This window comes from Typopeltis vanoorti, chromosome 9 (assembly GCF_054136105.1).
Source record: "Typopeltis vanoorti isolate ZY-2024b chromosome 9, IOZ_Tvanoo_1.0, whole genome shotgun sequence".
Taxonomy (NCBI): Eukaryota; Metazoa; Arthropoda; class Arachnida; order Uropygi; family Thelyphonidae; genus Typopeltis; species Typopeltis vanoorti.
The window spans coordinates 83,990,046-84,003,248 of record NC_143557.1 but is presented as its reverse complement, the minus strand read 5'-3'; the positions used below and the strand labels follow the sequence as shown (position 1 = coordinate 84,003,248).

At 34.7% G+C, this 13,203-nt stretch overlaps 1 protein-coding gene across 1 annotated transcript in view; it reads right to left on the bottom strand.

Moving 5' to 3' along the window:
- Positions 1-13,203, bottom strand: part of LOC150103211 (neural-cadherin-like) — a 540,895-nt gene that overhangs the window by 349,070 nt on the left and 178,622 nt on the right. Inside the window, exon 11 of the mRNA XM_090397648.1 lies at positions 365-555. Coding sequence (XP_090253774.1) covers positions 365-555 — 191 coding nt within the window. The remainder of the gene's footprint in view (positions 1-364; positions 556-13,203) is intronic.

The following is a 13,203-nucleotide window of genomic DNA, read 5'->3' as shown; positions in this document are numbered from 1 at the left end:
TGTATAGCCAAACAGCACTACGACTCACCAAATGATCTTAAATACCAACTCTGGTAACAAATTTTGTTTAGAAATTATGGCCAAAGCAACTCAGTCCAGTGCACCTGTTTTTTGAATTAAAAAAAAAAAAAACTTTCATTTCCTGAGGAAAAGCACTAATGCAACCATATAACTAATTTCTAGTCCACTACAACAATTTTATATAAATACTCAATTTCCAACACCAGTTGGAAATGTGGCATCTCTAGAGTATTTAGACATCTTCCAAAATTTCAAGAAATCAGACAAAAATCAGATATGGCTAGCTCATATATTACACATTAAATCTTATAACATAGTAAACCTTTATCTTCAGCAAACTTACTTTGCTTTAACAGAAGCAACCTTGTTTCCAACTTGTATATTTTCTTTGACAATATAAGGGCCGTACATTATTTTATCCCAAACTGGAGGATTATTTTTGCGATCAACAACATCAATTATAACATTGACAGAAGCTGAATATGGTGGTACTCCTTTATCTGTTGCAATTGCTTTTAATTGATATTGTCCTCTCTGAAAAAGAATAAAAACTTTTAACATTTGTCAGTACTATAATTGATAAACATAAATAAATAAAAATAAACATGCAAACAAATTTTGCTTTTCAAAAGACATTTTCTATTCAAAATTTTCTGCAATTTGGTAAAAGAAAGTCTGACAACAAATATTATGGAAAGGAAAAAATATATATATTGCAAAATAAAGAGTAAAGAAAGAAAAAGTAAACACAATACATCTCCATATACAATTACTTAAGTTTAACTACCATACGATATCAAGGAAGGCCTCCACAACTAGGTAGTTTCATTACGTACATGTCCAAAAAGAAGCCCTAGGTTCAAATCCCATTGATATAGAAGAAATTATCTTCTTTCATGAAGAAAAATTTTCATTTTCTTTTTACATCTTCATCAATCTCTTGCTGGTCTTCTCACTGTTCTTTTGCCTTCTGGATTTCAGTCTGTTCATATTTTATAATTCTGTTACTGAATGAATATATTGAAAATTATAATTCTCAGGACATGGACTAGTGATTACAAACATGTTTCAAATTAAATATGTGCATAAACTCACATGAAGAGAATAACATACAAGAAATAAGAAAAGTTTTACTGACTGTTATTACGGATGATGACACCATCAAACTTGTTCAGGACACAAGAGATTTGAAATAGGAGTTGATCGCTACAAGAGATTTGAAATAGGAGTTGATCGCCATTTAGTTTTAAGATTGAAAAAAATTGACTACTATATACAGAAAAGAACTATAGATTCAAATATACATATGTTACTGAATTAAAAATGAAAGAGTTTATAAAAGAACCAAACCTTGGAAATTCAGTGGTAAAATGTGAATGAAACATTCACTGATTCAGCCAGGCATCCAAGAAGATGTGGGAAAGTTGTTTGCAAGGTCAACACACAAATTAAAGAGGCAGGTAACCTCAGAGAATACAGAAAAGAATGTACGACACATAAGCTGTGTGCATAAGAATAACTGAACAAGTCATGGAAAGGCTTTGGTTAGAATATAGATGGTAAATATCAAGATAATGGCAAAAAGATCTGAAATAGAGAAAAGAGCACCATAAAAGTCAGCAATGATAATGAGAAAGATAATAAAGATAACTGAAAAAGAGATATTCCAATGTCTGGAGTAATTGCCTCAAAAAATATTAAATGAAATAACAGTGAATGGAAGTAAGCAGCCGGAGTAGATCATAACAGCCACAACTATTCAAACATGGAGATTAGTTCTAGCAGTTATACTATGTAATTCATATAGCCTGGTCAGGTCAAATTCCAAATGACTGGATTAAAGCAATCATAGTACCATCTATAAAGAGAAAATTAAAATCATATGATAATTATAGAAGAAATTCCCTGATGTATGCCATGCCAGTTAAGATTTATGCAAGTATATTTGAGAAGAGGTTAAGAAAATTGTGGAAAAAAAACTTGAGAACAAAAGCAAGGTTGGGTTCAGGCCAAATAGAATATACCAGATTTTTATTTAAAGAAAAATAGTTGAGAGATCATGAGAACATAATTAAGATCTATATTTGTTTTATACCAAACCAAGGAGTCTCAGCAGCAAACTCTGAAGAAAACGGTGATAGATTCAGCTGTTTGTGTGTGTGTGGGGGGGGGGTTGTCTGCAAGAATAGTAAAATAACCCCCATGTGCATGCAAGAAATTAAAGTAGCAGCTCTGGAAATGAAGAAAGCAGACTGAAAGTTTCCTAAAAAATAAGAAGGTAGACACCATAAAAGAATACAGAGATATATATAAGACAGCTATGTATGAAAGTAGCCAAACAAAAGTCATAGGAATACTTCAGTAAGAATATAGAAAGAAAATACCAGGAAGGTGGCAAAATATTTTAGAGGCTATTGCAAAAGATTAGAAATGGAGGAAAGTACTCTAAAAGGAATCAAAGAAAATTTTAACATGAGAACTGAAGATAAAAATATTTTAATTGTCTGGAGTAATTACAATGAAACAAGGTAAGTTTCACATCTCCATGTGTCACTGCTTGTTTCATTTAATGAAACAAGCAGTGACACAACTGTAGTAGAAAATTTTCAAGGGAAATGTAAACAAGAGTACATATCAATACTTGAGGTAGAAAATACCCTCAAAAATTTGAAACGTGGAGTCTATGATATTTGACCAGAAATTCTCCAATATAAAAGTTTTGCAGGTCAGAATATCAAATTCCAAATGATTGAAGTAGAGGTCTCATAGTACCCATTTTATAAAAAATGGAGTAAAGCTGAAAGTAAGAATTACAGAGGAATTTCTCCACTAAGGAATTTCGCTTGCACATAAATCAAGTAAGATTTATGTGCAAGCATACTTGAAAAGAGACTGATAAAAATTGCAGAAGAGAAACCTGGAGAGGAACATGCTGGGCTCAGGCAAAATAGAGGTTGTCAAGATAAAGATTTTAACTTTATGAAAAATAGAAATCATGGAAATATGACAAAGATCTGTACTTAACTTTTGTAGATGTGGAAAAGACATAATGACAAGGTGCCCAGAGAAAATCTTTTGAAAACACACTACAATTGTATATGGTGAATGAGACATTATACAGAGCAATACATAGTCTATATTTATCAGTCAGCCGTTAGAATTGAAGAAAATACAAGATCATGTGTAAGACAAGGATGCACATTATCTGTACTCTTATTCATCATCTATATGGATCACATTATGAAAGAAAGTGGCATTAGGCATCATATTGGAATTGAAGATGTGAAACTTACCTTCACTTTAAGCAAAGAGCTAAGTCTGACAGATGATGTACTCCTAAACTATGAATCAAAACTATGAATATAGGCAGAAACATTGAACACATCAACTGCAATCTGAACGAAGCACCTATAGAACAAGTAAAATATTTCAACTATTTGGGCAAAGTTTTTAGTGAAGATGGCAAGTTAAATCTCGAAATAGACAACAGAATAAGCAAAAGTTGGCATGGTGGGGGAGCCAGCTGAATAAATTTATATGGAATAAGAGAGAAATCAGCCAAAACACTAAACTAGCAGTACACAAGACAGTGTTCAAACCAGTTTTAAGTTATGGTTCAGAGAGTTGGGTTAAAAATAATCAAAGACAAGAGACTGCAGATATGAGTTCTGAGAAAGATTAGGAAAGTGAAGAGATGAAATCTGTGGCAACATCATATTAAAGATTAGGATGTTAGGAAAGAAGTTACCATTGTTAGCATTCAAGAAATGTGTGAGCAGGGCTAATCTAAGGTGGTATGGTCACTTTAAGAGAATGAGAGCGGAAAGATTAGCAAAACAGGTGTTTAATGCCAAGATGGCAAGAAACATATTCAGAGGAAGACCAAGGTCTAGGTAGAATGATTCAGTCAAAAGTGCCTTAGAAGAACTAAATCTTAGATATGACATGATTGGAGTGCTGACAAGGTAAAATACTAATTTGGAGGAAAATTTTTCATAGTAAATTAATAATAATGCAAACTTAATCATGTAGTGCTGTCATAATAGCCTAAAAGGCAGGCTATTATGACAGCATTATTAGGCAAAGGTGAACAACAAACCCCTTGAGGGCACATCAGGAAATGGATGAAGATGATTAAACTTTTGTAGATCTAGAAATGATACATGACAAAGCACTACAAAAAAAATTAGTCAAACTATATGGTATGCAAAACAATACGTATATCCATTAAAATTCCAGGTGATCCAGAAAGATTGATGTAAAATCAGGTATAGTAAGGGTGCAACTTTGCTACTGTTATTTGTCATTTATCTGAACCACAATAAATACCAGTATCACAATCAATATTTGATTTGTAAGATGAACTGATAAAAATCAGAGATAGGCAAAGGTGCACATCTATTTTTAATGTTACTCAACATTTATATGGACTACCTTATGAAAGGAAGTAGCATTAAACCTGACTAAAGATTACACCAGAGAATGAGTAAAGTATTAATGGCAAAATCATTAAATGAATTAAAAGGAGCAAACTTGACACTTTGAATTCAATAATGTGGGAGCACTTAAGGTGATATTACCAGAGCAGAAGAGAAAAGGCTTTAAAACCAGGATGACAAGAAAAAGACTAAGAAGACAATGACAACCAAGATTTAGTAGTGATGAAATTAGAAAACTGAAATGTAAATTCATAATCCTATAGTATTATAATATAATATATATCCATAATACCAATCAACTGATGATGGCAATGATCATAGCATAAACTGATATTCCTGATGTCCACAAGCTGCATTAGCCAGTGGCAAAATGGTCAAAAGTTTGAAATGGCTTGAAAAACTTCCAAGTTTTTCAGTGGTATGGCTTGTTTTTTTAAGATTATCAGTTGGTAGAGACAAGACCCCCTGATTGGAAACACCTGGGTTTGATTCCATCCGTGACACTAGGAACCTTTATCTTACAACGAAAGGTCTCTTACAACGAAAGGTGAGTTAGCTGGTCTTATATGTGAGGTAGGGGTATTTTTTCCCACCTGGAAAGTCGGATTTTTTCCTCCAACAGAACAGGCAAATCAGGCCAGTGAACACACAGATTATAGTCAGGAATACTATTGAAGACCCAGCCATAGGCCTGATAAGTCAGCTATGCAGGTCCTAAGCCCAGATAAAATTAGAGGGATTGAAATAGTGCCTTATTGATTGAGAGGTGCTTAAGGGTTAAAGCTGTATAAATGAGAGGAGACCTCCACACTGCCTTTAAAGGAATGTGGAGAACCAGCCAGGGCTTCTGATCTAATGTCTAATCCTCACCTTCTCATGGAGCACCCTGTTAGTATCTAAGTGGATACTGAACGAATGAGGATCGGCTGAAATTTGGGATTTAGCCAACAAAATTTTATTCTTATTGATTTAAACCACAAACAAAATTGATGGTACAATATGACAAAATTTCATGACAGCTGGACATGAAATTTTGGGCAGCGAAAAATCAGATACTGGAACAAATCCTGAAACACACCCCAACTCAACATCACCAGAGTTCAAGATCAGCACCATCAATATAAGAAGCCTGAATGGCAAATAAATGGAGCTGGTAGAGGAATTGGATAAGTACCAGATCGACATAACAGGAGTAACTGAAAAAAAATAAAATAAAATAATAAAAAAAAACAAACTGGTGAGATCTTTCTAAACAATAAATACAAAATGCTATATTAAAGCAATAACAATCAGGGAAAAGAAGGAGTAGATATAGTATTCAACACAAAATACGAGGCTAATCTTCTTGAATGGCAGTCAGTCTCAAGTAGAGTAATATGGGCAAATATGAGAATGGGGAACTGGACAATGAGACTTATTTGTGCCTATTGTCCCACAGAAGGTTCTACTAAGGTAGAAGTGGAGGAATTTTTTGACGCTCTAGAAAAAGCAACTGACACAATGAAAAAGGAAAAGTTGGTCCTTGTTGGGGATCTAAATAGCAGAGTAGGAAATGATTGTCAGACATACAAAAATATTTCGGGAAAATTTGAAGAAAAGAGCAAAGCTAATAATAATGGCAAATACCTGTCTGATGTCTGCTGAGGACATGGACTGGTTATTACTAACACCATGTTCCAACATAAAAATGTGCACAAATTCACATGGAGAGAAGAGGCAAGGAATAAGAAAAGTGTCATTGACTATGTTATTGTTGAGAGTATGTTTTCTCCCTGGTGCAGGACACCAGAGTGTACAGAGGATTTGAAATCGGAAGTGATCACTATTTAGTCTTGAGCAGGATAAAATTGAAATTGAAAAGAATAACATGTAAGAAAGTTTTAAAGCAAATAAAAGTTGAGCAGCTATCAGATGTCAACTGTAGACTAAAATACACAAAGATTATTGCAGAAAAAAAGAGTTTGAGAACAGGAATCAAACCTTGGAGATTCAGTGGCAAGCCTTCAAGAAAATCCTGGTTGATTCAGCCAGAGAGACATGTGGTGAGGTTGTCTGCAAGGATAGAAAAATCAGACCTCCATGGTGGACACAGGAAGTTAAATAGGCAGTGAAGGAAAAGAAGAAAGCATATCAAAAGTTCCTAGCAAATAAGTCAGCTTGTATTCTTAGAGAATACAGAGACAAATGTAAGAAAGTTAAACACTGTGTAAAACTAGCTAAACAAAAGTCATGGGAGGACTTTTGGAAAGAACATAGAAAATAAATATCAAGTAGGTGGCAAGATATTCTGCAGGTTCTTGAAGAAGCTGAAGTAGAAGAAAGAGTGCTGTAAAAGGAATTACAGAGGATAAAGGTGACACGAAAACTGGAGAAAAAGATACCCTTGAAGTATGCAGTAATTACTTCAAAAAATTGCTAAATGAAACATTCAGTGACAGCACACTGGTAAAAACACTCAACAGGGATACTGTCAGGAATACATATCCATACTTGAAGTAGAAAAAGCCATCAAAAGCCTGAAATGTGGAAAGACAGCAGGAGTAGATGATATTCGAGCTGAAATGCTCAAGTATGGAAATATAAAGGTCTGTCAGTGGCTGCACTGAATAATTCAGAGGGACAAATTCTGGATGATTGGAGTAGAGCTCTCATAGAACCCATATATAAAAAAGGGAAATAAAACTGAATGTGAGAATTACAGAGGTATTTCTCTACTGAGTGTTCCCGGTAAGATTTATGCAAGTATACTTGAGAAAGATTGTGGAAGAGAAACTTGAAGAACAAGCTGGATTCAGGCCAGATACAGGTTGTCAGGATCAGATTTTCACTTTATGACAAATAGTTGAGAAGTAAATGGAATATAACAAAGATCTATATTTAAGTTTTGCAGACCTGCAAAAGGCATATGGCAAGGGTTCGAAGGGAGAAGCTATTCAAAACACTAGTCTTTTTATGCAGATGTTATACTTTTAAATAAATCCAGTACAAGTCGGCAAGATTCCCTGATTAAATTGAATAACTGTTGTAATAAATTTGGTATTAAAATCGGCAATAAGAAGACCAATACAATGAAAACATTGAAAATATCATTGCAACGTGAATGGAGAACCAATGGAACAAGTAAAACATTTCAGCTACCTTAGAAACAATTTTTAGTGATGACAATAAATTAAATATGGAAATTTATTAATAAAATTAATAAATTTATATGGAATAAGAGAGAAATGAGTCAAAACACTAAATTAGCTGTATACAATACAAGACAGCGTTCAAACTAATTTTAACCTATGGATCCGAGAGCCAAGTTACAAATAAAATACTTGACCCAAAGGCTAGAGACCACAGATGTGAGTCCTGAGAAACATGAACAGATGCCATCAGTGGCAATATTATATTAAAAATGAGAATATTAAGAAAGAACTTGACATGTTAACATATCCAAGAATATGTTAGCAGAGCTAATCTCAGGTGGTATGGTCATTCAAAGAATGGGAGAGGAAAGATTAGCAAAACAAGTGTTCTCTGCCAAGTTAGCAGGAAAAAGACCCAAAGGGAGATCAAGATATATAACTGGATTGATATAGTAAAAAAGTGCCTTAGAAGACAGAAATATAAGATTGATAATGTTGGAGTCTTGACAGATTGATATGGAGGAAAATTGTCGATAGGAAGTTAGTAATGATGTAAGTTCTTCATGTAGTACTATCTTAATATCCTGTATAGCCCTTGAGGGTACATGTCCGGAATTTGATGATGATGATGAGATGTGCCGTATTTCCCAGTAAAAGAGGCTCACGGCTGTTATATCATCATACAAAATAAATAAACAAAATAATAAATTAGCCAAGTGGATAGCATGCCTACTCCAACCAACAAGCTATGGAGTTTTGAATTCTGTCTTGTCCATTCATATTAGTGAGTCTTCAGGTGTAAATGAATTTCATCACCTGCTGTGAAACCATCATCATCTCACTTATTGAAGGTTTGAAGATGCTTGAAAAACTTCCATGTTTAGTTCACTGAAGTGTTTTTTTTTTTTTTTTTAGATTATCCCATATACAAGATTTTCTTTCTCTCTCCTCCTCCTCTTCTCAAGATAGGCTGAGTCCGATAAGAATAAGAGCCTTCAACTGTTCTTCGTCCATAGTAAGCTCCTTCATATGACATCTTTGAACGTCCAATAAAATTCTATGGACTTTATGCCATGTTAATCTTATATCCTCCACAGTGCCCACAAACACCAGGCGAGGAAGTCTCATTCTATTCACACAATGTGACCAAAACAACGGTCTATGTTCTTCTTTGATACTTTTTAACAATGTTAAGAATTGTTGAGTTAGGGATATTCAAATCTTGAAGCACTTCCTGAAGTATTTCATGTCAAAAACCAAGAAGGTCCAAGTTTCTGTCCCATAGACAGCTGTTAGTAGTATTATACTTTCTTATAATTTTATTTTTAAAATTGTAAGAATTTTGTTGTTTTTCCAAATTTTATTCAGTTTATTCATTATTAACCCTGCTATGGATAGTCTGTTTTATTGTTTGTTATGTCATTTAAATTCAAAGTCAAATATGCTCCTAGGTATTCTAGTAGCAAGGCTTATACGTTGGTCATACATAACTGGTAATTAGTTTATGGAATTAACAACGCATATAAAGTATATTAAGTAAAGGTAACTTTAATAAATAACTTCTATATTTCGGCAACATCACGTTGCCATCTTCAGGAACATAAAGATATGGTATGTGCACGCAGGTACTAACAAAAGCAAATGAAGAAGAAAGCAAGAAACTAATATTGTTCCTAAAGTCCTAATGGTGCCCTGCCCTCTGGTGGGCTAATTTGGTTGACTTGGCAGTTGGGCTGAAGTTCTCAAAATGTAAGTCTCCCAAATTTGGGGTAGTTTCATGCACCCAAATTTGTTGAGGTTAGGAACGTTTTTTAGAGCTGCTGAAGATTCCTTGAATAATCTCTCGTATTTAAACTTGCTGCGGTGTATTATTTTTGTTTTCTTCCAACGAATTCTATGGTGGGTATCTAAGGCCTATCCAAAGACGAATATGCAGCCCTACAAGAAATGAAGAATAACAAAAAAATAGTAATCACCAAAGCAGATAAGGGAAACGCCACTGTGGTGCTAAATCAAAAGGACTACAAAGGTAAGCTTAATGCTTTAGTACTAGACCGTACTACTTACCTCCCTATTCAATATAATCCTACCAGCTCTCAGATTAGAACTCTCCACAGACTCCTTAAGAAAGTCACTTCTTGGCCTGTGGAAGTCACTAACAAACTAAAACCTTATAACTCTAGACTCTCCCGATTATATGGACTCCCAAAAATACATAAACAAAATATGCCATTACGTCCCATAGTGGATGGCATTGATTCCCCCACATATAAATTAGCAAAACATTTAGCCAAAACGCTCACACACTATACTGGCAATACACCATTACACATAAAAATCTCAGCCCACTTTAAAACCAGTGTAGAAAACCTCTCACTCCAACACACTGACATAATGGTCAGTTTTGACGTCTCCTCCCTATTCACTAATGTCCCACTCAAAGAAACCCTAGAGCTCATCCAAGCCAAGTTTCCTCCCGATATCTCAGCCCTATTTCAGTTCACTATGAACTCAGGCTATTTCGTTTGGCAAGGAAAGTTCTACAAACAGATAGAGGGGACAGCCATGGGTTCACCACTTTCCCCACCCTTAGCCAATTTCTTTATGGAGACCTTTGAAGAGAAAGCCTTAAACTCTGCCCCACAAAAACCCACTATTTGGCTTCGTTACGTGGCTGATGTGTTCGCTATCTGGCCACATGGCTCAGACTCACTCCACTCCTTCCTAACACACTTAAACAACCAACACCTCAGAGTCCAGTTCACCTTAGAAAAAGAGGAAAACAACACCTTCCCCTTCCTAGACACTTTAATCACCAGCCAGCTTGATGGATCTTTCGTTTTCTCTGTTTACAGAAAACCCACCCATACTGGCAGATACATTCACCAGCAATTCCACCCCCCCCCCCTCACAACAATATGGGGTTATAAAAACACTATATAACAGGGCAAAATTAATCTGCTCAGATGACAAGTCCCTAACTACTAAACTAAACCACATCCACAACACTTCCTTAGCCAATGGCTATAACCCCAAAAAAATCCAAAAAATACTCAAACCAGTAAACCACAAGCCTCTCCCCCCCCCCTCCACAATAAAGATTACACCAAATCTATCACCATCCCCTACATCCAGGGCACCTCTGAGAAAATAACCAATATCCTCAGAAAATATGACCTTACTTCCTGTTGCAGACCATATAAAAAGTTGGCATCCCTTATCTGCTCCACCAAAGACCAACCACTTCCCCTAGACCTACCTGGTGTATACCAGGTCCCTTGCAGCTGCAAATTGTCCTACTTTGGCCAAACAGGCAGAACAACAAATATCAGGATTTCAGAACACAAAGAATACATCCAGTTTCACCAGTACAGCCGCTCTGGGATGCAGACCATGCCTTAGATACCCACCATAGAATTTGTTGGAAGAAAACAAAAATAATACACCGCAGCAAGTTTAAATACGAGAGATTATTCAAGGAATCTTCAGCAGCTCTAAAAAACGTTCCTAACCTCAACAAATTTGGGTGCATGAAACCCCAAATTTGGGAGACTTACATTTTGAGAACTTCAGCCCAACTGCGAAGTCAACCAAATTAGCCCACCAGATGGCACCATTAGGACTTTAGGAACAATATTAGTTTCTTGCTTTCTTCCTCATTTGCTTTTGTTAGTGCCTGCATGCACATACCATATCTTTATGTTCCTGAAGATGGCAACGTGACGTTGCCGAAATATAGAAGTTATTTATTAAAGTTACCTTTAATTAATATACTTTATAAGCGTTGTTAATTCCGTAAACTAATTACCAGTTATGCTCCTAGGTAATTAAAACATTAACTTGTTCTTATGGTTTCATGATTAAGTGTTATCTCTATATCTTCTGGGTGTCTTCCAATTTTCATTATCTTAGTTTTACTTGAATTTATAATCATAATTTCTCCAGGGGTTTCTTGCAATTTTGCAAGCTATTATTAGATTTGATAATCTAATAATAGCTTGATAATATATAATAGATTTATGTTATAATTACTACATCATCTTACATATGATATGTTTGATTGGCCTTTCCTTGACTTTTAGTCTTTTTGTTGAGGAAAATGTTAAAAAGGTATTGGGAGATGGACATCCTTGAATCACTCCTCATTTGATTTCAAGTTTTTTGTTGTAATATTATTATATTGCACTACTGCACTTGTATCTGATAGTAGTTTGAAACAAATCTTAGTATTTCAAAGTCTATGTTTTTCTTTGTTAATATTTGAATAAATTTTCCTCTATTAACAGAATCAAATGCTTGTTTAAAATCCACAAAACAGCAATAAAGGTCCCCCCCCCCCCCTTCTTCCATGAGATTTCAGTCAGACTATGAAGAGGTAAAGATATGATCGATTGTTGACCAGTTTTTTCTAAAGCCAGCTTGTTGTTGTTCTTTTAGCTGTTTTTAATATTATTTAGATGATCCTGCATATCTTTACAAAGATTCTGCAAGAGTGGCAAAGAAGAATAATTGATCCATAGTTATTTTTTTGAACATCACCTTTTTTAATGTATAGGCAAGATTTTGCCTACTTTCCAATCTTTTTTTTTTTTTTTTGTGTGTTGCTCTCACTCACGAAAGGTTATTTTGTAAACCTATAGTACATTCTGTGCTGTAGGTGGTATAAGGATTTTTTTTTAAATATATTTTTTGTATTTTTGATTTATTTTTTTTAACATAGCATGGAAACCCTGCTCTAGAGACCAAACATGGAAATTTTTCAGCCCTCAAATAAGCAGGGTAGTGGTTTCATACTAGGCAATGACATTGATGTTCCACCTAAAGACAATCACAAACATCCATGGCAGAATGACAACCTGCAATCTGTTAGATGGAGAGTGGGTGTGCTAACCACTCGACTAACAGCCAGCATTTGGGATAGTCCCAGTGAAAAGAATATTACTAAAAAGTTTGGTTAGTTGTTTAATTTCAGGTCCACCATTGTTACAGAGCTCTGAGAATATTTCATCAATTCCAGCTGCTTTTGATAATTTCATGTGATTAAGGATTACTTCTTCCTCGAGGATTATGGGTGCTGTATCTTGCTCACTGGTTGGTATATGTGGATGAGAACTTTTATCTTTAAAGATATTAGAGAAGTAATTGTACCAAATGTATTCCCTTTCTGTAATATTTCCATTTACCTTGTCTTGTCAATCTTTCATAGTGAGAGGTGAAAGAATGTAGTCTTTGATAATCTCTTTAACTGTAGAGTAGAGAAATTTGGAATCATGACACAAGATTGTGAGAAACAAGAAATTACATTCTTGATTTAATCTTTTACCCAAACATGAGCAAATAAAAGCAAGTGCATGTAGTATTTTCATGAGTAGGAAACTATATATAGAGGCAGATTACTCATATCACAGGATTCTATGGCAATTTGAAGTGAAGTCATCTGTCCCCTGTATACAAGTAGAGTAGTCATGAAGACTTCAATCACAAATTTGTTTGATCACATTTGTGTAAGGATTAAAGTAAGACTATAATTTGTTTAGTATAATTTAATCTTTTTTTTAATCCTTACACAAATTTGTGATCACATTAAAGTAAGAACATAATTTGTTTAGTAT